Below are 23,783 nucleotides of genomic sequence, written 5' to 3' on the forward strand. Positions count from 1 at the left end.
ACTGCAGAATAATACTTCAACAATAAAACATAAACGAGAGAAAAAAATGAAAATAAATTAAATTGCAAATGAAATGCGCCGTATACGATGACGACGCACAGTGCTCAAGCAAGCATCTGCCAACAGTAAAATGTGTGAAAGGCTTTAGGAAGACAACAAATTGCCTCCGATGAGTGTGAAGTCACAACTGTTTACATTAGATTCGTTTGAGCAGTTACAAGTGGGCTCGTGCGCATGCGCAGTTGAGTCGCATTTGAGTAGCAGATTCTCCCACTTCTGGCTACAGGAATGTGGCTGTTGGTTGTGCAAGTAGTCGAAGCAAGCAGCTATATGCTACCAGGAGAGGGGATGCCAAATTCATATTCTTGAGGGAAAAAAAACTTGTTTCACAAAGTGCCTAGCATCCAGCACACATTGGTGTGTTGATTGTTCATATGATTTTGAAATCCATCCCTGTTGGTTTTTGAACATTTTTGAACACATTTTAAGTTGATTTCTGAATGAATCATAAGTCGATTTTCGAATGCGTGCATAGTGTATGTGATGTCTCTGTTAGGCGAATCCTCGTCACATCTAGAAATAAACTTTCCGCAGACAAAAGGGAACAGGACTAAATGAACTAAGTGGAGTAAAGCCGAACAGATGAATGCCAATCGCTGTCTGATTATGTGGTTGATTATGCTTGCGAATGATCAGTATTGTTATAATTACTAGCGAAGTCCATAGATTCAGACTACCAGAATGGAAACAAACAACTATCAGGAATAACAGGTGAGAAAGATTATCTTCTTGGTGTATCCAAGAACACAAAATATAAAAGAAAATTTTAGGCCAAATTGCTACACTAGTAAGGATCCACAGTTGTACAGTCCCTGGCTAGCAGCCGCTTAAGTTTTATTCTGGAAGTAATGCGGAAAATGTGTTGTATGAAAATGTAATAATGCCTAACTGGAGAATAATCACGGGATAACTAAACCTGTGATTCTGACAGGGTTAGTGAAGTTAATCGGTGAAGAAATTTTGACAATGGCAGGAATAGCTCCAGAATTGATGATGACAAGATTGTTTTTTAGAACGAGGAAGGAGAAGAAATGGGGACATCACACAAATTATGGAGAGTAAGACGATTCGCTTTTTGCTTGCAGTAGCCCTTATAGGCATATGATATTGGTACTTTGTGAATTATATTCTGCCGTGTTATAAAAATGACCATTTGTGCCAAAACAGTCTCATTTATTTGGTGTGTGTTACAAAATTGCTGCAATATGAGAAAGGCCTATTTTGTTTTATCTAGAAGACTGTGACAAAATAGACGTAATCAGGTCGAGAAACCACACCAGTCTTGGGTATTATTTGTATTAACAGCTTTTTCAGTATTAGATAACGACATTTTGATTTTTCATGTAGCAAAACGTTTGATGTTGACGAACTTTAGCAAGGTAATAGATCCTTTCGCAGAAAGGAAAGCGTGCCATGTAAAGCTGTAGCAAGATTAGGGAGAAAAAAATACTAGGAGCTAAGTATTGAAGAAATGTGCACTTTCTTGCTTGTCTCTTGTCTTCATTGGTTTTATGTATCCTTTATTTAATTTTATGTCACACAAAACAGTACGTTATAAGCTAATAGGCAATAAAGTGTGCAAATTGTCTGAAGAGTTCTTGTTCTCCCTATTACAAAAAATACCATATGCTATTAATAGCGAGATTTTTTTTTAAGAGGAGCAGGCTGTCAAACCAGCCAACTAGGAGCAGGAGAGGCACCACAGGACTTTTCAATTTCCACTGTCCTGAATGTAGTTTGATGGCATCCACTTTTCAAGTCCACAGAGCAAAATACAGTGACTTGCGATAGAAGAATGCTGTATGAAGAGGCGTGGCACTGCAGCAGTTTGGCACGCTTAAGACCAAATAACATATCTTACATTTCTTCAAACACATATGTTTTATGTTTTAGACTTTTCAGAAAGATGTGTGCTACAAGATGAATATATTTTTGAAAAGTCAATTTTTTAGTATTGACCTGGTTAGCAAGTATTGTAGATCTGGGGCTGATGCACAGACTAGTCTGAGTTATAGTGGGTAGTCTCCACGTGCCCTGTGTTTACATCTGTGATTTTGCTGTTTCCCCTTCGTTTACTTTCACGTCAAATGAAAACAAAAATAATGTTTGTAGCCGGGAGCTATCAAGTGAATTCAAATACATTCACATAATTACCGAAGGCGAAAATGTGTTATTAGTTTCAGATTTTATTTTATTTCCACTTTTCGGACAGTCAAGCATTAGTCGCCTTGCAGAAGAATGAAGTTATTTTTGTCTGTTTGCTAAAGAAATTAGACTTTTATTAACGTTTTCCACAGAGGCGGCAATAAATGTATTTGAAACAAAATGTTTAATTCCACAGCACTGGCTAGTTTCAACTGTTCACTGCATTTCAGGTGCACGTTTTCATCTTCTAGCATGTATGGCACTATGCCATAATAAAGAACCAAACATAATATAATACAGTACTGGTGCTCCAAAAAAGTCTACATCCCGAAAACCACACTGAGAAGCTTAATATCAGGTCGAGGTCTACTTCATTGGGAATCTGGACATACGAATGTGCATTTTAAGTATGCACTTCAAATGTGCACATTTTAGTATGGTTCACGAAATTCCAATGCTCATGGAGTATCCTCTGATGTCTTGTTTCTTTTATGACATAATGTATGATCTTTCAGTGTTTTACATGTACATATGTATGGGCTTCCTACGTCATGGTAGCTGTGCCAGCGCAGTGTCGCCTGTTATCTGTATTCTCTGGCAACTGCAGAAACGAACCTGTTTCTAACAAGTCGCGGGAAAATATTGCGAATGGTAGTTTGAAAAGTATTACTTTCAAAGTATCCTTTTACATAAGTTGAACTATTTGCGAGAATGTACCATGTACCGAGTGTTTGACTCTCATTTAAAAGTCAACTCTTTGATGATGAGCCATTTAGAATAATTTCGAACCCTGAAGATCAGACATTTATGACATTATTAAAAAATTTACTGGCACATTTGTGTGAAATATCTTAAAATGTAACACGCAAAGAAAAGATCAAGATTGTATGCGAAAGCTTAGCTTCTCTTGCAGCTTATTAACTTTAGAGGCCAATATTATGTGTGAAAGCTTTGATTTTATTCTAGCAACACTATGTATATTAATTTAAACTATTAACTTTCCCTATTTGTGTGTTCGTGCTACTTAACAGTGATGTTGCTTTTGGCTGACAACATCACATGTCCTATGCTCTGAATATCTGCTGTCATCGGCTGGTGAGATCACGTGACATGAGCTATGACTGGCTTACAAAAGTGCATCACAATCTCGATTTCAATTATTCAAAAAGTAACATGGAGTGTTTGGTGGAATTCCAATGTATGCTTTCAAAATACGAAAAAATGCAGTGTACTTGTTGGTGCACATCAAAGATATGTGCCGTTTTCCTTGAGTTTCGTTTTCTAAAGTGCCAGGAAATTCTATGCCCGTTTATAAAACCATAACCATTCAAAGGATTGGTAAGTTTTGCAGTTTCGAGGGAAAATATACTGTCACTTAACATGCAAAAATTATGTTTTCACCCAGGAGAGAGTGTATTTTTAACCAGGAAAAATCTGGTTGGTTCCCCCCCCCCCCCCCTTGTCTGCATGTTCTCCCTGCTGAGGATTATGTTGTACACCTAGCTGCACCATCAGACCATTGACATTTCTACCTATAAACATTGAATTCTGCTTATCGAAATATTGAGCAAAAGAAGCACCTCTTGATCTGAAATTTTTGTTCCTCGAGCTAGAAGGTTCTGTTGTTGCAGTCTCAACCCCAAGAGTTCAGCTTGCTGTTTCGAAAATTTTGATCACGAACCAAATTGTTCCATTCCTTTTGATTAAAGAGCTGAGGTGAAGTGTCATGATATTGAGGGCAGTACTCTTCTATATGTTCAATACTTTCTGATTCACTTGACATAGTATCTGGTTCTGAGGCTTTCAAGTTACAGTCAGGAACAGGCAACCTCTCATTGTGGGCGCAGGCAAATGCACTGAAGATATATTTGGATGGTGCAAAATATTATTTTGATCACTAACAGGACAATCAAAATACAATTTATATGCCTCCTTAACAAAATTAGTGACTGGTTTCTTTAGGCTTTTGGAGTGAATTTCCCACACACTAACAAAAGTTGCCAGTATGGTTTAGACGACAATGAGATTTACTAGTTGCCATTTGTCATAGTGTTAAGTTTTAAACACAAAAAGTTTGCACTATCTTTCATAGGCAACAATTCACTGAGGATCTCATTCACATCACTGGATTATCACACCAACCATTTAATGGTGATTTGTAGATCCTCTAGCTCTCCTCTGCAAATCAAAAAACAAGCAATTAAACATCAAAACAGAAGAACATCAAAAAGCGAAATAACTGAACATGAAAAATAAAAAACCCTTTAAAAACTCAAAAATAGTACGTGCTAGAACATTTTGAAAGGTATATTCAGATTCTACACACCAAAATACATACTAGTTGATGTATCGCATCCCAGATGCAAAATGGCTGTTGACTAGTGTTATTAATTTTGGTCATGGATGAGTATCTTCAGACCTGGTCACTGTTGACTGAAATTAATAACCTGATTTATAAATATTTGTGGCCTGTGACTGGATTTATAATGAAATAAATAAATCTTGGATCACTGGAGAACCTTATTGCAACTCGTAAATTAATTGGGGCTTGGTCTAAACCATGTGAAATTTAGGTATTCCACTGACTTGTAAGTGAACATGTGCATGTCAAATAAAAGTGCTTTAGTTGTGACTAATCACGTACACACCAAAATTTTCCGCTACCAACGGTTGCTTCATCAGGAAAGAGGGAAGGAGAGGGAAATACAAAAGGATGTGGGTTTTAAGGGAGAGGGTAAGGAGTCATTCCAATCCCGGGAGCAGAAAGACTTACCTTAGGGGGAAAAAAGGACAGGTATACACTTGCACACACATACACAGACACCAGTAGACATTTGTAAAGGCAAAGAGTTTGGACAGAGATGTCAGTCGAGGCGGTAGTACAGAGGCAAAGATGTTGTTGAAAGACAGGTGAGGTATGAGCGGCAGCAACTTGAAATTAGCGGAGGTTGAGGCCTGGCAGATAACGAGAAGAGAGGCAGACAGTGTTTGTTGGTAAACCCTGTGGCTTAACATGCCTTGGTGCACGGCCAGCACATCTTGGCACAGTGTTACACCGTCCGGGTTATCTGGATACTTCCCGCTAACACCAACCTGTCAGAACTCCGGAGATGGGAGCTTGCCCTTCAGTATATCCTCTCTTCTCGTTATCCACCAGGCCTCAACCTCCGCTAATTTCATATTGCCGCCGCTCATACCTCACATGTCTTTCAACAACAGCTTTGCCTCTGTACTTCTGCCTCGACTGACATCTCTGCCCAAACTCTTTGCCTTTGTGTCTATCAACATGCCAACGCTTTCGTTTGGTAAGTTACATCATCTTTGTTTTTAGATATAGTTTTCCCACAGAACATTAAGGGAAGTAATGAGTTATTATGTTCTGCATGGTAACCAAAGTTCAAAAGAGACTGGCATTCTTATGAAACAGAAAAATGCTTGAATTCCGACATCTGCATTTTAGGATAAGTTGTGTCTTGATAAGATCTGCATTTGTCTGTGCACACAGTACTCTTTGCTCACTGTTCATGGTTTCAAGTTGTTGAAAGTGCATACAGTGTTTGAAATCTTCGTAGAAAAACAGTACCAGCAGTTCGGAATTTTGCAGAAGTTCTTCATAGCCTTCCAGACATTCTTCTTAGAATTATGCTTTTAACTGATGTTGCACCTACTCTGTGACATTGTTACTGCATCATAGAAGCTGTTTTGTTTGCAGCTAAAAAAAAGTCACTTTTGTTTGATAGTGTCTTGTGTTGCTGTGGTGTTTTCTTCATACCTGACCTGGTTGTGACATCTGTGTTAATGGGTGCCTAAATCACCACACTATTAATTATAGAACAAATTTCAATGTTTCTCACTGCTTAAATAAAGTGTTCAAAAGGTCTTGGCTTCTCGGTGGTTACATATCTTCAAAGGTGGCTGATATGTGCCTTCTATTCTTCAAGCCTGAGTAACATTGACAACATTCAATACCCTAAGGCTTATATTTGAATCACACTAACAAAATAGACAATATCGTTTCATCCCGTAGGTGAAGTCCAAAAAATGACATTTTAGATACTGAAGAGAGTAATTATGGATGCCAAGTGTGGAATTCACAAAATCTTCAAGAAAGCTCTGAATTATAGCACATTATACATACTTTCATCTATGCTCAATAGATTAAAATAATTGAATACAATATGTTGCTGCTATTGACTTTTTATCAATTAATGCCTAAAATGAGCAGGTGTTTTCATTAAAAGTGGAAATTTATGGAAGCATTGATAGTAAACTTTTACATGCAACTATTGTACAGAATCTTTTCTGGCAATCTTGAATTCAAAATAACAAAAGGTGGGGAGAAGGGTTGAGAGCATGTTGTAAGTACAGTTTCATATCTGAGCAAGGTGGCACAGTGGTTAGCCTACTGGACTCGCATTGGGAGGAGAGTGGTTCAAACCCGCATCCAGTCATCCTGATTTAAGTTTTCCATTATTTCCCTAAATCACTTTAGGCAAACGCCTGGTTGGTTCCTTTGAAAGGGCCTGGCCAACTGGCTTCTCCATACTTCCCTAATCCAATGGGACTGATGCTCTCACTGTTTGATCCCCTCCCCCAAATTATCCAACCAACCTACAGTTTCATTAAGTGGTTCTTCACAGATGGCATAGATTGTTTGTGTATGGTAGTGTCTATAAATGGGATCATTTTGGTTATAGTCGTTTACACTTAGTACCCAGTCACTGTAATTGGGATATCAGCATCTTTCATCCTTGAAGTGCCAAGATCTGTTGCTGTCATCAGTAGCTCGCAAATGTTTAGGTCATGAAAAGTGCATTTCAAGTGCCTAAAATAAGTGTACCTCATTTAGGCTGCATAAAACCTAAAACAGACCTTAAAAAGTATTACACAGAAAAACTAAATCTGATGAAAAATAAGTAGTGTTGACATATCAGCATACTATTATTTATTAAAAATGAGGAAAAATGAAATATACACCATTGCATAACACAGCAAACATTATACCACATTTATGTTCAAACTGATGCCAAGCCTTTTCCGTTTTTCCAAGAAAAAATGCAATGCAAAACACACACAATTATATATTGAAATATGTGTACTATGTAATTCAATATATACTGAATAAACCAGTGGTTCTTGACAGTATCTTTTCTGGGTTCACTAGACAAAAACTATGGCACTTGTCAGTGATTATTTATATGCCGAAAAACAAGGTTATTCATCGACGAATGTGGCAGCGGAATACTTCATGTTCGGCTTATGGTGGACAGGAATGCTGCAATCGGGGTAGCTGGATTTGCCACTTAATGAGTATGCTGCTGTGCACAAGTCCTTTAGGCTGGTGCTTTTTCTGCAAAACCTTTTGCTCTTTCCCCCCACTTTTTCTCCGAATTCTGGTGCTTCATTAGTCTTCTTTCTAACTTCCTCCACTAAAGTAAGGTTCTCATAGATCAGTCTCTCTGAGCCTAGTAATTCGGAAATAATTGTAGCCGTAAATGTGTAGTCAGCTTCAATATAAGTGAATTTCCGTTGGATTGAAGACTCTTTGCAGTTATCTTCTGTTTTAATGGAAGATGCTTAATATAGCATTCTGTTGCTGCTAACCATGTGGCCCAGTGAGTAACAACAGGTTCAGGTGGCGAGGGGGCATCATGAAGTTGTTCTTTGAAGGCCTATGTCCTTCACGGTGCCTTAACAAAAATTTCCTTTATTGTATAGGTTAATTTATTTACGAGGGTCAGTCAAAAAGTAATGCCTCCTATTTTTTTTTCTACGTTTAATTGTCAGGAAATTTAAATGCAATTACATAGGTTGAAAACCACAACATTGAGGATCATTTTGTCATTTCTCAATGTAATCTCCGCCCATCTCTACGGTTTTGGTCCATCTTTGAACAAGGGCATGTATCCCAGCACGGTAAAAATCACAGCTCTGCTTCCTAAGCCATTGACGCACGGATGTTTTGACGGCCTCCTCATCTTCAAAATGAATCCCACGATGAGCTTCTTTTAGTGGCCCGAACAGATGGAAGTCTGATGGTGCCAGGTCAGGGCTGTATGGGGGATGAGGCAAAACTTCCCATCCAATTTTGACAATCTCGTCAGAGGTGTGACGACTGGTGTGTGGTCTTGCATTGTCATGCAAAAGAAGAACATCTGCCATTGATTTTGTTGGGCGAACTCGCAGAAGACGTGCTTTAAGTTTTTTGAGGGTTGTGACGTATTGAACAGAATTTATTGTGCATCCCTGCTCCAAAAAATCAACCAGAATCACACCCTCTGTATCCCAGAAAACTGTTGCCATAACTTTCCCTGCCGATCGCACAGTTTTGAATTTTTTCTTCCTCGGCGAGCTTGTGTGACGCCACTCCATTGACTGCCTCTTTGATTCGGGTTCAAAAAAATGCACCCATGTTTCGTCTCCGGTCACAATTTTTTTCAGAAACTCATCTCCATCCAAACGGAAGCGCTGCAAGTGTTGGGAGGCTATTGTTTTCCTTGCCTCTTTATTCTGATCGGTTAACATTCTTGGAACCCACCGTGCACAAACTTTTGAGTACCCCAATTGTTTAATAATCGTGATCACACTGCCTTTACTAAGAGAAATAATGCGACATACTTCATCTGCAGTCACCCGACGGTCACCACGAATGATGTCATCAACTTGCTGAATGTTGTGTGGAGTCACTGCGCTCACCGGCCTGCCGCTCCGCTTTTCGTCAGTCAACGGTGTTTGCCCTTCAGTTTCCTTACAACGACGAACCCATCGTCTAACAGTGCTGACATCCACTGTCACAACACCATACACCTTCTTCAGTCTTTCATGAATGCGTATGGGCGTTTCACCTTCTGCATTCAAGAATTCAATCACACAACGCTGTCTCAAACGAACATCGATGTCGGCCATCTTACAAACTTCTGCTGTGCTGCCACCTGTTGACACAGAAAGTTACTACTGCAGTGGATTGCAGAAGAAGGTTTGAGGAATGGCGCCAAATTCAAATTTTTCACTTAACTTAATTTTTTTAAGTAGAAAAAAAATGGGAGGCATTACTTTTTGACCGACCCTCGTACCTTAGGGAGTTGTAGCCTTACTTGCTCTGTGCTCTGTTATGTGGTTGATACCACATACTACACAAGTTACATACAGCATCAAAGGGTAGAATACTTGAAGCAACTGGATGGCACATCTGGGTCCAACTTACCAACAACTGGTTGTTACATCAACAGAAATCATGTGCAGTACTCCCCAGTATCTTCTCGAATTCTATGTAGTGTGCCAGTGAAAGTTGAATCCACATATTTTTGTGCAATGTCGAGATACAGCAACAGACTGGTGGCAGTACTTATCAAGATATCATTTGAAAACAGGATTTTGAAAATGGCTGTCTGTTGCGACAGTAGCAAGACACAAGTTACTGCAGAACTGGTACTTTTGGTGGATTCATCAGATGTCTTTCTTAAAGGTGTTTGCTTCAATTTTGATTTTTGTTCAACAGTTGCCTTTTGTAACATTTCATCTATGTACTGAATTGGATTAGACTTTTATCACTCAAAACCCAATACAAGAAAGAAACAAGATTGTATATAGAAGTGTGTATAAAAAGTATTTAGTATTGTTAAGGGACACCAGAACTTAATTTTAGAACGATAATAGTAAAAATAACTTTGCTGTGACTGAATAGAGCTTTTTTTACTGCTAAAAATTTAAAAAATCAGAAGTTGGTGCTTCATTTTAAAACATTTTATTTTCGTCCTATAATAGGATTTTTTTTCACATTGCTGACTTCTCCAGTACATCAAAATTGAACTCTGTAACTTAAAATTATTATAAAAGTGAACAATTGATTTCCAGTGTCACTAATCTTTAAACAATGATTAAAAAATAATCTGCTTCACAAATGCTCTCCCGTTGAAAGATGCAGAAAGAAATATGCAATTCCAAAATAGCAGAAAAACATAGAAGCATAAAAAATAAGAAGTCACCTCTTTGTTGCATACTTAGAAAAATGTAATTTTTCCATGTGTCATTTAATGGGGAACTCTGGCAGCCACAGTCTTATATGACTGGATTTTGAACTAGATGTTTTCAGCACTTTCTTCTATTGAACTGTTCAAGTACTAAAACTGGAATAGTTCTTGAATTATGAACATGTTACACTTCATACATCCATCAGTATGCTATGTACTAGTTCAGTTTGCCCAGTGGATAACAAACAAGAGAGGTGAAGTTTTTTTCTACGATGGCTACACAACTTTAACTCTCCCCTTGTGGGGATCCCCCCCCCCCCCCCCTTCCATCTGAGGTCAATTCAAGACCTACAGATATCTTTCTTTATGGAAACAGGCAGTTGACCAGGTTCCCCAGTCTCCTCCGTAATTAAAGAAAAGAAAGTATTTTGCCTTCAGTCATCCCATCTTCAATTCTTGTAAGTAATTCTAGTCTTTTTTTAAAATACAAGAATTTTATATTACATTAAAGATAGAGGCACCCGTCAAAGTTTAAAAGCTAAAGTAAGGATTAATGTCAAAATATACTGTTTTAGTTACTGTAAAATTGATGGTTTCGACTTTAATTAATGATGAAATGCATTATTTTCAACTAGAAACACAGGAATAGAATAGGTTTGAATCTAACGGTCTGCAATCTAGTCATCAGTATCGTGGATCATTCTACCATTGTAATAATTGCACACATTACAACATTCTGTGAGAGTGTGCTGAACTAGTCAAATTTGGTGCTAAGTTATGAAACAAATATAGAAAACAAATTACAAGTTTATTAATTGAGCTCTCAGGTTAAGGGTGAATTCCAGTCATAGAATGATGACAAGACTTTGCAAATTGAGTTTGTGATATCCCGTATTTAGGCTATGCTCAGGGTCACTGAGGGCCAGGACTGGGCCTGAGGCAGGATGTGTGATTAGGCCCCATGTGTTCAAAAATGCCAATTTATACTATGACACACGATATTGCCAGTGGTATTCAAGCGAACTAACAGTTGTTCATGGTGTGATGTATTGTGTCAGAGTACACAGTCATATACACATGTATATCGAGCCATTATTAACAGCGCTAACTTTGGTTGCATGTTGCGTACAGTGTTATCCAGTATTACGCCATTGCATTGTGTTTAGAAAGCAGATTCTCCGAAGAAATCTGCAAATTGTTCAGGTGCACAGCAGAATGTTTATATACAGCTGTATCAGAATAATTAGGAACACTATGCATCAGTAACACAGTGTGCAATTGCTTCTTTTTCTATACAGAGGCCAGTGTGTCCATTACTCAGATTTTAGATTCTTTGTTTGAGCTGCTGTTTTTACCATGGAAATAATGAACTACACAATTTAGTTTGTTGTTATAAGTCACACAATATCCTCTGTAAATTTATTTATTTAGTTTCTGGTATTAAAATACTGAACATTATTCGTCTATGAAAATGGGGAAGACAGCCTTCCAAATTACAGAACTGACACTGAAAGTTAATTTCATGCCTCCAATCCATAATTTTTTCAGAGCACGTTCTCTGCACTCACATTTCTGATTTCCACACACATTTTCAGTTACAATTAGAAAGACAGTAGTTGCTACACATGCAAATAACATTCACAAATATGTTTGCCATTTTGATTGTATTTAATAATAATAATTTCATAACAAAAAAACAGCTTGTAGCTCACTTGTGTTATGTGCCATTGCTAAGATCATACTCTAAATTTTGCACTTGTTACAACATACAGTTCTCTTCGTCCCAGTATAAGTTCAAAACAACATTGATTTATTAGGAAAGGTGTATAACTTCATGCCTTCTGTTATTTCAGAAAACTATAGAAATAGTTATTATGGTGTACCTTGGATAATGTTGTGTTACAGGCAAAAGCATTTGATATGTAGTAAAATAAAAAAATAGTCATAAACTGTCTCCAATTTCCCGCTGCGGCTGTGAAAGTACCAACACACCAGTCAGATGAATCAGTACTGAGTGTGCAAAGGTTAAATAACTGTAGGAAAATGCTCCTATCAAAGCACGAAAAAGACAAATATGCCCCTGTTTAAAAGACTCTGACTGAAAAGTGGGGTACCAGCTGCTCCATTCTCTCTTGCTCAGCACCTTTAAATATTTTTCCAAAAATTTTGGCATGTGAACATGTTTGCACTCTTTGTAACATACAACTCACTTCTCACTGCCCACTAGCTCTCCTAAATGTGTCTTGCTCACACCCATCCTGTAGGTTGCTCACACCCATCCTGTAGGTTTCTCGTACCCATCCACTCACAATTGCCCATTCTTACTCACTCATTACCCTAACTCATTGTCATTTTCTCTTTATGTCTCTCTAAGGGTCATTGACTCCTGTCTCACAGTCATAGTTTTCTTCGTTCTGTCCTACTACTAATGTCTGTTCGCACTGTCACTGTCTCCATTTTCTTCTCTCTTACTGCTACTGTATCATTCATTCCTTCCCACTGCTGCTGTTTCTTCTCACTGTCACTATCTCTCGGGCTCTCTCATTGTCACAGACTCTGTCTCTCATTATCACTGGCTCTCACTCACTTCCACTTTCTGCTTCTCTTCATTCCTGTCCCAGTGCCGCTTCAGTACTACAACATGGGGTTCACAGGACCCTTCTGATGATAACCGACACACTTTAGAAAATATCTCCATGCTGCATCACTTTATGAGCTAGGTTTTCTCTCACAGCATATTTTGTGTTTGTGCGTGCACGCGTGCTTGTGTGTGTGTGTGTGTGTGTGTGTGCTTGTGTGTGTGTGTGTGTGTGTGTGTGTGTGTGTGTGTGTGTGTGTGTGAACATGAAACTAATCATGTTTTGTATGTATTTCCCTCTGAAAGTTTAATACCAATATTTCTGACATTTTCTTGTTTAAATTCTGTACCAGTTACTCAGAGTGTAAAAATAATCTGTTACTTAGTCATAACACTGTTGCAGGCAGAGACAAAGTATTATGTACAAAACTATCATAATTTGTATCTTTATAGTCCCTTTTTAAAGGGAGAGAGGAGAGAAGAATGTAAAGGGTTGCAAACTTGAAAATAAGTACAAATACAATGACCTTAGACACATTCTATGTGGAGCTGATGACTCTTAGTATAGCTAGATGACACACTTATTTGTTGCAGTCCATAGTGTTACTGTTCATTGCAGTTGCATGAGGAAATTAGAGGAAATTGTGATGACAGTTATCGTTTTTTAATTTTATGGCAATCTTTGGTTAGTTTAAATACTGAGGATTGGTGATAGCAATGGATATAGAAACAGTATTTTGTCAGTATTTTAAGTTGCATTCCACTGCACTGTTATAGTCTCAGTTTACAATGAATAAATGCAGCAAATCTACCTTGCAGTGATTATTTATTATAAGACACACTAGGTTATAGTCAAAAATTCCAAAAAAAGCATAGATTTTTGTTGCTATTGTTAGAAAGTAACAGGTGAGGGTGTGATAAAGGCCACTGTAAGACTAGAACAGTATTTAAAGTGCTTGTATTGTTGAATTATGTAAATATTGTGATTTTCCTTTTGAGTATGTAGTATATTTTATCTCAGAATAATTATCAAATGGGAAGAGAGAAATTTTGTATCTGAATTTCCCAATGAAGTGTATACCATGTATAACATAAAACTAATCATGTTATATATATATATATATATAAGTGTATACCATGTATAACATAAAACTAATCATGTTATATATATATATATATTTTCCACTGAAAGTTGAATATCGTATTTCTGACATTTTGTTATTTAAATTCTGTATCAGTAACTCAGAGTGTTGAAACAATCTCTTAGACATAACGCTGTTTCAGGTAGAGACAAAGTCTGATTTGTGTGACTCCCCCATTTCAAAAGCAAGTAATCACCACATTCCAAAGAAGAAATCAGGTGTCAGCTGTTCCAGCAAAGGAATTAGTAAAAAATCTCACTGTAAGCCTTCGACTTCTTCAGCAGCTACAAAAGTGCTTCTGGCTGAAGAACTAACAGAAGAACAAGTGAAGGACAAAAAACTTTTAAAAGAAAAGTATAAAAATACTAAATTCCAAGAGAAACTTCTACTAATGGAATTAAAAAATATGGAAAGAAAGATCGAAATGTTCAAAAAGTCTCAAAAACTTTGATTCAGGTGTTTCTGGAAGTGTATTTCTGATTTTCTAAGTTATTGCTTTAGTTTCATAAAACAAGAAAACCATTTTTTATTTCTCATTAATCTAATACCATTACTTGTAAATAAAAGCATATTGTTTAAAACATCATTTGAAGTGTATTGAGTTTTTACAAAATCACACTGACAATACTGTCCTTATTTGTGAACTTCAGTTTTTCTTTTTAATTGATGATTACACTCAAAGTGTTTTTATTATTGAATGTTGGAAATATTGTAAATTTTCCCTTTGAGTTTGTATTACATTTCATCTTAGAATAATTATTGAATGGGGTGAGATAAAATTTGTATCTGAATTTTATTTTATTAGTCCGTCCAAAGACCCTAAATGTTTTGTATAAGAAATTGAAGTTCTCTATATTTTTAAGGGCAACATGACATGTATTTTGCATAAGATACTGTCAAAGTGGGCAAGTTCATTGTATTTTTTACATCAGAGTAAAGTTTTTTATGGCAAAAACTTATAATGGGGGTATCATATTTCTGACAGTTAGTTTTTTTTTATTTTTTTTTTATTTTTTACATATGAGTTGTGTTAGTCAGCACATAATTTTCAACTAGCACACAGCTGTAGTTAGTTTTGATAGAATTGTACACAGAAGTGGAAAAAGTTATATTTTTTGATAAAGCAGAAACATCTTAAAAGTTTGAAATGTGACCATTAAAAAAATATAAATGAAATTTTGACTGGATGGTTTAATATTTTCAGTCAGTTGTCTTAAGTATAACATTCTTGTAACTTCTTCTTAGCCTCACAATTGTTGAAAAAGTTGTTTTGTGAAATAGTTGCACATAAATGTCTAGACTAGTTCTGTTTGCAGTAAAACTACATTTTCTCAAACATTTAAATTTGCAGTAACAATTTTTAACAGCCATATCAGATTATTAATACAATACTTTTTATGGCCAATTAAAAAAAAAAACTTAAAGAAATGGAAGTAAAGTAATATTTATCTCCTAAACATTGATATCCATCATTAGTCTTTAAAGCCCAATATAGCTGCTGGATATTTCAAGTTTATGAAAGAAAGATCGCCACCTATTCACCAACATGTTTTAACCAATTAATTGCAAGGGAATTTATCAAATAGTGATGAATATGTAAAATAAAAGCTTTCAGTGTTTTTTACACACGCACATACAGTTGGCAGCATGCTTCATGGGTCTGGCGCTTGTACATCAAATTTTTTCTTATAAATACTTGCAGACTAAACTAAGAATAAAATATAAAAATGAAAAACTCTACTCTTTGAACATGTCTTCATAAAGAGAAGTGGACGAGTAAGGAGGATTCTGTTGGGTTTTTCAGTTTCAGTTATACCTTTCTGTTTCCTTCCTTTATATCATACAGTGAAGTAAAATTTTGTAGGTTTGATACTCCTCACTTATCCTGATATTGCTGGCTACTATACTGCCATTGTTTTGTGATGGTTCAGTTTTTTATCTGTTTACACAGTTCTTTTTTTCCACTAAATTTTCCAGTTATTATTGTAGTACTGGAGAGTCCTGAGTGGATTACAAATAAAAGAATAAAGATTAACCTCTCACTTTATAGTTGAGTGGTTGACAGATTACATAAATTGCAATCATTGCCAATCTTTAGAACAAAATCCTTTTCATAACTAACTAACAAAACCACACACATACTCTTGCACAGCTGCATTGTCCCATCACTACAGCCTGAGTGGGGTGAGGGTTGTGTCAATTGGAGTGCATAAATTGGAGTGCATGAAAGGAACAAGGAAGGGAAGGGAGGCTGACAGCTGAGGAGGAGAGGTGGTAAGGGAATGGGACATGATAAATGCAACTTGGTGAAGGGAGGAAGAACTGTGTGGCACACATGATGAAAGGGTGCGGAGGAAGAAGAAGATCATAGAGACAGAAAAGTGTGAGTGTTAGATTCATGGAGTGAAGTGCCAGGCATGGAGGAAGGGGCAGAGATTGATATGGGTCAGGAGCTATTGGAGATTGAGGATAGCAGTATCAAAGGGTATAAAGATTTGTTGTAAGAACAGTTTCCATCTACATAATTCAGAGAAGCTACTGTTTGGGGTGGAGAGGTGACGATCCAGCAACACAGTGTGTAGCAGCAACTAAAGTCTAGCACTTTGGCCACTGATGGTCAATTTTGTTCAGGGGCACAGTTTGGCACTGGCCTTTCATATAGATGGACAGCTGGTTGGTGGTCATGGCCATATAAAAGGTATGCAGAAGTTGAGTGTGGCATGACTGCTATCATAGATGGCCCAGTCCATGATAAGAGTAGATTATGCCTGTGACAGAACAAACAGAATGTGCTGGGTGGGTGCATAGGACAGGTCTTGCACTGGATATTCCCAGGGATGCAAGACATGTAAGGAGTTGTTAGTGAAATGTTGTAAGTAAGGATCAGGATATTTTGTATAATGGGTAACAGGATACCAGTTAGGGGGAGGTGGGGAGGAATTTCCTTATTTCAGTACATGATGATGAAAAGTATTTCAAATGTTAGGGGAAGATGTGGTTAAGTTGTTCTAGGTTAATGATGGGGTGCTTCTTTGCAGCTGCTTAGTAAGTTGGATGGAAAATTAAGAGTCTGGTTTTAGACTAAGTTCAGAGGGTACCATCTGTCCTTGGAGGCATTTTTCGGCATAACCAGTGAAATGGTTGCCCATCACTGCAGCTGTGCCCCAAGGGTGGTTGGATTCTATGGGGAAGGTTTTTTAGTGTGGAAGGTATATTGGCTATCAGAGTGGAGGTATAGGCTACTGTTAATGGTTTTATGTGGTCTGTGGTTTTTATGGAGCCATCAGAGAGAGAGAGAGAGGGGGGGGGGGGGGGGGGGGGTAGAACAGCAGGACCAGCTGAAGTGTGTAACTTCGATGGTGTTGAGATTGTGAAGGAATGAGGAGAGAGTGTCTTTGCCATGGGTATCATCAATGAACCTGATGAAACATCAGGCTTTTGACCATGAGATAGTAGGAAAGTTTCCTCTAAATGGTAAACAAAAAGATTGGCATAAGAGGACAATGTACAGGCATTCATGGCTGTGGTGGAAATTTGTTTTATCATCTCCCTTTGCACTAGAAGTAGTTGTGGTTAAGGATGTAGTTGGTGGTGTGTATAGGCAGTGAGGTGGTGAGCTTGAGGTTGGGGCAGAACAGTGTGAGAGATAGTGTTAAAACATTGGCCGGGTCGTGGACATGGGGGGTGTAGGCATTTTCAACAGTGACTAACCTGTCCTTGCTACCTTTGAAATTGTGTGCTTGATATTTTTTTGAAAGTCTGATAGTATGTCTCCAGTCTTATGGATTCCATACACAAACTTGAGTAATAGTGTGTTTGTCATTTTCCCCAATGATTTTAGAAGTTTTGAAGGAATGTTATCTATGCCCTCTGCTTTATTTGATCACAAGTCTTGCCGTTGGTGGGGAGGCTTGCATGCTTCAGCGATACAGATAGCCGTACCGTAGTTGCAACCACAATGGAAGGGTATCTGTTGAGAGGCCAGACAAACGTGTGGTTCCTGAGGAGGGGCAGCAGCCTTTTCAGTAGTTGCAAGGGGCAACAGTCTGGATGATTGACTGACCTGGCCTTGTAACAATAACCAAAACGGCCTTGCTGTGCTGGTACTGCGAACGGCTGAAAGCAAGGGGAAACTACGGCCGTAATTTTTCCCGAGGGCATGCAGCTTTACTGTATGATTAAATGATGATGGCGTCCTCGTGGGTAAAATATTCCGGAGGTAAAATAGTCCCCCATTCGGATCTCCGGGCGGGGACTACTCAAGAGGATGTCGTTATCAGGAGAAAGAAACTGGCGTTCTACGGATCGGAGTGTGGAATGTCAGATCACTCAATCGGGCAGGTAGGTTAGAAAATTTAAAAAGGGAAATGGATAGGTTAAAGTTAGATATAGTGGGAATTAGTGAAGTTCGGTGGTAGGAGGAACAAGACTTCTGATCAGGTGACTACAGGGTTATAAACACAAAATCAAATAGGGGTAATGCAGGAGTAGGTTTAATAATGAATAGGAAAATAGGAATGCGGGTAAGCTACTACAAACGGCATAGTGAACACATCATTGTGGCCAAGATAGATATGAAGCCCACACCTACTACAGTAGTACAAGTTTATATGCCAACTAGCTCTGCAGATGACGAAGAAATTGAAGAAATGTATGATGAAATAAAAGAAATTATTCAGATAGTGAAGGGTGACAAAAATTTAATAGTCATGGGTGACTGGAATTCTGTAGTAGGAAAAGGGAGAGAAGGAAACGTAGTAGGTGAATATGGATTGGGGGAGAGAAATGAAAGAGGAAGCCGCCTGGTAGAATTTTGCACGGAGCACAACTTAATCATAGCTAACACTTGGTTTAAGAATCATGAAAGAAGGTTGTATACATGGAAGAACCCTGGAGATACTAAAAGGTATCAAATAGATTATATAATGGTAAGACAGAGATTTAGGAACCAAGTTTTAAATTGTAAGACTTTTCCAGGGGCAGATGTGGACTCTGACCACAATCTATTGGTTATGAACTGTAGATTAAAACCGAAGAAACTGCAAAAAGGTGGGAATTTAAGGAGATGGGACCTGGATAAACTGAAAGAACAAGAGGTTGTACAGAGTTTCAGGGAGAGCATAAGGGAACAACTGACAGTAATGGGGGAAAGAAATACAGTAGAAGAAGAATGGGTAGCTTTGAGGGATGAAATAGTGACGGCAGCAGAGGATCAAGCAGGTAAAAAGACGAGAGCTAGTAGAAATCCTTGGGTAACACAAGAAATATTTAACTTAATTGATGAAAGGAGAAAATATAAAAATGCAGTAAATGAAACAAGCAAAAAGGACTACAAACGTCTCAAAAATGAGATCGACAGGAAGTACAAAATGGCTAAGCAGGGATGGCTAGAGGACAAATGTAAGAATGTAGAGGCTTATCTCACTAGGGGTAAGATAGATATTGCCTACAGGAAAATTAAAGAGACCTTTGGAGAAAAGAGAACCACTTGTATGAATATCAAGAGCTCAGATGGAAACCCAGTTCTAAGCAAAGACGGGAAAGCAGAAATGTGGAAGGAGTATATAGAGGGTCTATACAAGGGCGACGTACTTGAGGACAATATTATGGAAATGGAGGAGGATGTGGGTGAGGATGAGATGGGAGATGCGATACTGCGTGAAGAGTATGTATGAAACAGGCAAAATACCCTCAGACTTCAAGAAGAACATAACAATTCCAATCCCAAAGAAAGCAGGCGTTGACAGATGTGAAAATTACCGAACTATCAGTTTAATAAGTCACAGCTGGAAAATACTAACGCGAATTCTTTACAGACGAATGGAAAAACTAGTAGAAGCCGACCTCGGGGAAGATCAGTTTGGATTCCGTAGAAATACTGGAACACGTGAGGCAATACTGACCTTACGACTTATCTTAGAAGAAAGATTAAGGAAAGGCAAAACTACGTTTCTAGCATTTGTAGACTTAGAGAAAGCTTTTGACAATGTTGACTGGAATACTCTCTTTCAAATTCTGAAGGTGTCAGGGGTAAAATACAGGGAGCGAAAGGTTATTTACAATTTGTACAGAAACCAGATGGCAGTTATAAGAGTCGAGGGACATGAAAGGGAAGCAGTGGTCGGGAAGGGAGTAAGACAGGGTTGTAGCCTCTCGCCGATGTTATTCAATCTGTATATTGAGCAAGCAGTAAAGGAAACAAAAGAAAAATTCGGAGTAGGTATTAAAATCCAGGGAGAAGAAATAAAAACTTTGAGGTTCGCCGATGACATTGTAATTCTGTCAGAGACAGCAAAGGACTTGGAAGAGCAGTTGAACGGAATGGACAGTGTCTTGAAAGGATAAGATGAACATCAACAAAAGCAAAACGAGGATAATGGAATGTAGTTGAATTAAGTCGGGTGAAGCTGAGGGAATTAGATTAGGAAATGAGACACTTAAAGTAGTAAAGGAGTTTTGCTATTTGGGGAGCAAAATAACTGATGATGGTCGAAGTAGGGAGGGTATAAAATGTAGACTGGCAATGGCAAGGAAATCGTTTCTGAAGAAGAGAATTTTGTTAACATCGACTATAGATTTAAGTGTCAGGAAGTCATTTCTGAAAGTATTTGTATGGAGTGTAGCCATGTATGGAAGTGAAACATGAGACAATAAATAGTTTGGACAAGAAGAGAATAGAAGCTTTCGAGATGTGGTGCTACAGAAGAATGCTGAAGATTAGATGGGTAGATCACATAACTAACGAGGAGGTATTGAATAGGATTGGGGAGAAGAGAAGTTTGTGGCACAACTTGACAAGAAGAAGGGATCGGTTTGTAGGACATGTTCTGAGGCATCAAGGGATCACCAATTTAGTATTGGAGGGCAGCGTGGAGGGTAAAAATCGTAGAGGGAGACCAAGAGATGAATACACTAAGCAGATTCAGAGGGATGTAGGTTGCAGTAGGTACTGGGAGATGAAGAAGCTTGCACAGGATAGAGTGGCATGGAGAGCTGCATCAAACCAGTCTCAGGACTGAAGACCACAACAACAACAACAAGTCTTTCAAAGTTCTGTTAAACTCTTGCTGTGATATTGGATCCCCAGTGTCTTCCAGATTACCTCCAGTTGTTCTACCATATCATCAGAAGGTTCTTCCCCCTCGTAAAGGCCTTCACGGTACTGTTTCCACCTATTTGTTCCCTCCCTCCCTCCCTCCTACATTCTTAATACTGTCACCTTCACTTTTGACTTCACGGAAGGATGTTTCACTTTTTCTGTATGCCAAATATCACCCGACTTTTCCTCTGCATTTTTGTACTTCTTTATTTTGTTAATCAGTTCAAGTATTTCCTCTGTAACCCAAAGTTTCTTCACAGTTACCTTCCTTGTATCTAAATTCACCTGTCCAACTTATGTGATTGCCCATTTTAGAGGTGTGCTCTCATCTTCAACTGAACTGCCTACTGTGGTATTCGTTATCATAGTATCTATAGCCTCAGAGAAATTCAAATACATGCAATCATTCATAAATACATCTACATCCATACTCCGCAAGCCACCTGACAGTGTGTGGCGGAGGGTACCCTGAGTACCTCTATCGGTTCTCCCCTCTATTCCAGTCTCGTATTGCTCGTGGAAAGAAGGACTGTCGGTATGCTTCTGTGTGGGCTCTAATCTCTCTGATTTTATCCTCATGGTCTCTTCCCGAGATATACGTAGGAGGGAGCAATATACTGCTTGACTCTTCATTGAAGGTATGTTCTCGAAACTTTAGCAACAGCCCGTACTGAGCTACTGAGCGTCTCTCCTGCAGAGTCTTCCACTGGAGTTTTTCTATCATCTCCGTAATGCTCTCGCGATTACTAAATGATCCTGTAATGAAGCATGCTGCTCTCCGTTTGATCTTCTCTATCTCTTCTATCAACCCTATCTGGTACGGATCCCACACTGCTGAGCAGTATTCGAGCAGGGGCGAACAATCGTACTGTAACCTACTTCCTTTGTTTTCGGATTGCATTTGCTTAGGATTCTTCCAATGAATCTCAGTCTGGGATCTGCTTTCCGATGATCAACTTTATATGATCATTCCATTTTAAATCACTCCTAATGCATACTCCCAGATAATTTATGGAATTAACTGCTTCCAGTTGCTGACCTGCTATTTTGTAGCTAAATGATAAGGGATCTATCTTTCTATGTATTCACAGCACATTACACTTGTCTACATTGAGATTCAATTGCCATTCCCTGCACCATGCGTCAATTCGCTGCAGATCCTCGTGCATCCTACATCTTTCCACATTGATTCTACCTGACGAGTCTCTTAAAATTCAACCTACTCTTCATCATCACTATATTGTAATCCAATTTGTTATTATTACTGGGTATGCCTTTTGATCCAGTATTTGATTTCAGAATTTCTGTCTGATCATGATACTCTGCAGTTGGAATAGTCTTTCTGCTCTCTCATTCCTATTACTGAGTCACTATTCCACCATAGCTCTGTCAGCTATTCCTTCCACTGTCACGGCATTCCAGCCCCTCAAGATGATCATAATATCATCCTTTACATACCTGTGCTACTATATTATAATCTGAAGATAAATTAACATTTCATTGACATTTTGGATGCAAGGAACACCTTATAGGGTGAAATCAGCAAAGCACACTTTAAAAAAAATGTAGTTTGGACAATGGTCTTTATAGAATGACCAAACCATTAATAGTTCTGACCTATAAACATCTATATTTCAGTAATACTGAATCTGCCTTTACATTACCTGAAAGAAATATAGCTTTTCATCAACATAGCTCTTGTATCTCATCCATCAATTAATTTCCCAATACCACTCTCAAGACAGCTGCACTGTGCCATAACACACAACAGATACTGATAGTATCACAACCTACAAACATTCTGGTCATAATATGGCATACAAACATAGCAAAAAGCGTGCGATCAATAGAGACTCCAGTCGTAACCATTCTCTCCACTGCAGATCTTACAAAGGGTAATAAAAGAATAAAAAAGGGAGAGAGACTGTGGATCAGGAAAATTAGGAAGCCGCTGGCATTCTCACTAAGTTGTTGTTGTTTTGTTGTTGTTGTTGTGGTCTTCAGTCCTGAGACTGGTTTGATGCCGATCTCCATGCTACTCTATCCTGTGCAAGCTTCTTCATCTCCCCATACTTACTGCAACCTACATCCTTCTGAATCTGCTTGGTGTATTCATCTCTTGGTCTCCCTCTACGATTTTTACCCTCCATGCTGCCCTCCAATACTAAATTGGTGATCGTTTGATGCCTCAGAACATGTCCTACCAACCGATCCCTTTTTCTAGTCAAGTTGTGCCACAAACTCCTCTTCTCCCCAATTCTATTCAATACCTCCTCATTAGTTATGTTATCTACCCATCTAATCTTCAGCATTCTTCTGTAGCACCACATTTCGAAAGCTTCTATTCTCTTCTTGTCTAAACTATTTATCATCCATGTTTCACTTCCATACATGGCTACACTCCATACAAATACTTTCAGAAACGACTTCCTGACACTTAAATCTATAATCGATGTTAACAAATTTCTCTTCTTCACAAACACTTTTTTTTTTTTTTTTGTTCATCTTATATCCTCCTTTCAAGACACTTTCCATTCCGTTCAACTGCTCTTTCAAGTCCTTTGCTGTCTCACAGAATTATAATGTCATCGGCGAACCTCAAAGTTTTTATTCCATGGATTTTAATACCTACTCCGAATTTTTCTTTTGTTTCCTTCACTGCTTGCTCAATATACAGATTGAATAAAATTGGGGAGAGGCTACAACCCTGTCTCACTCCCTTCCCAACCACTGCTTCCCTTTCGTGCCCCTCGACTCTTATAACTGCCATCTGGTTTCTGTACAAATTA

The 23,783-nt window shown here is 38.2% G+C and overlaps 1 protein-coding gene across 3 annotated transcripts in view; it reads left to right on the top strand.

The window, feature by feature from the left end:
• The window catches only part of LOC126325693 (uncharacterized), a 50,699-nt gene extending 35,180 nt beyond the window's left edge, over window positions 1-15,519 (top strand). For all 3 annotated transcript variants that reach the window (XM_049995271.1, XM_049995273.1, XM_049995272.1), the window contains exon 3: window positions 14,038-15,519. In XM_049995271.1, the coding sequence (XP_049851228.1) occupies window positions 14,038-14,346 (309 nt within the window). In that variant the 3' untranslated portion in view covers window positions 14,347-15,519. The remainder of the gene's footprint in view (window positions 1-14,037) is intronic.
• Window positions 15,520-23,783: the final 8,264 nt, after the last annotated feature.

The sequence above is a fragment of the Schistocerca gregaria genome, chromosome 2, assembly GCF_023897955.1.
Source record: "Schistocerca gregaria isolate iqSchGreg1 chromosome 2, iqSchGreg1.2, whole genome shotgun sequence".
NCBI classification, from domain to species: Eukaryota; Metazoa; Arthropoda; class Insecta; order Orthoptera; family Acrididae; genus Schistocerca; species Schistocerca gregaria.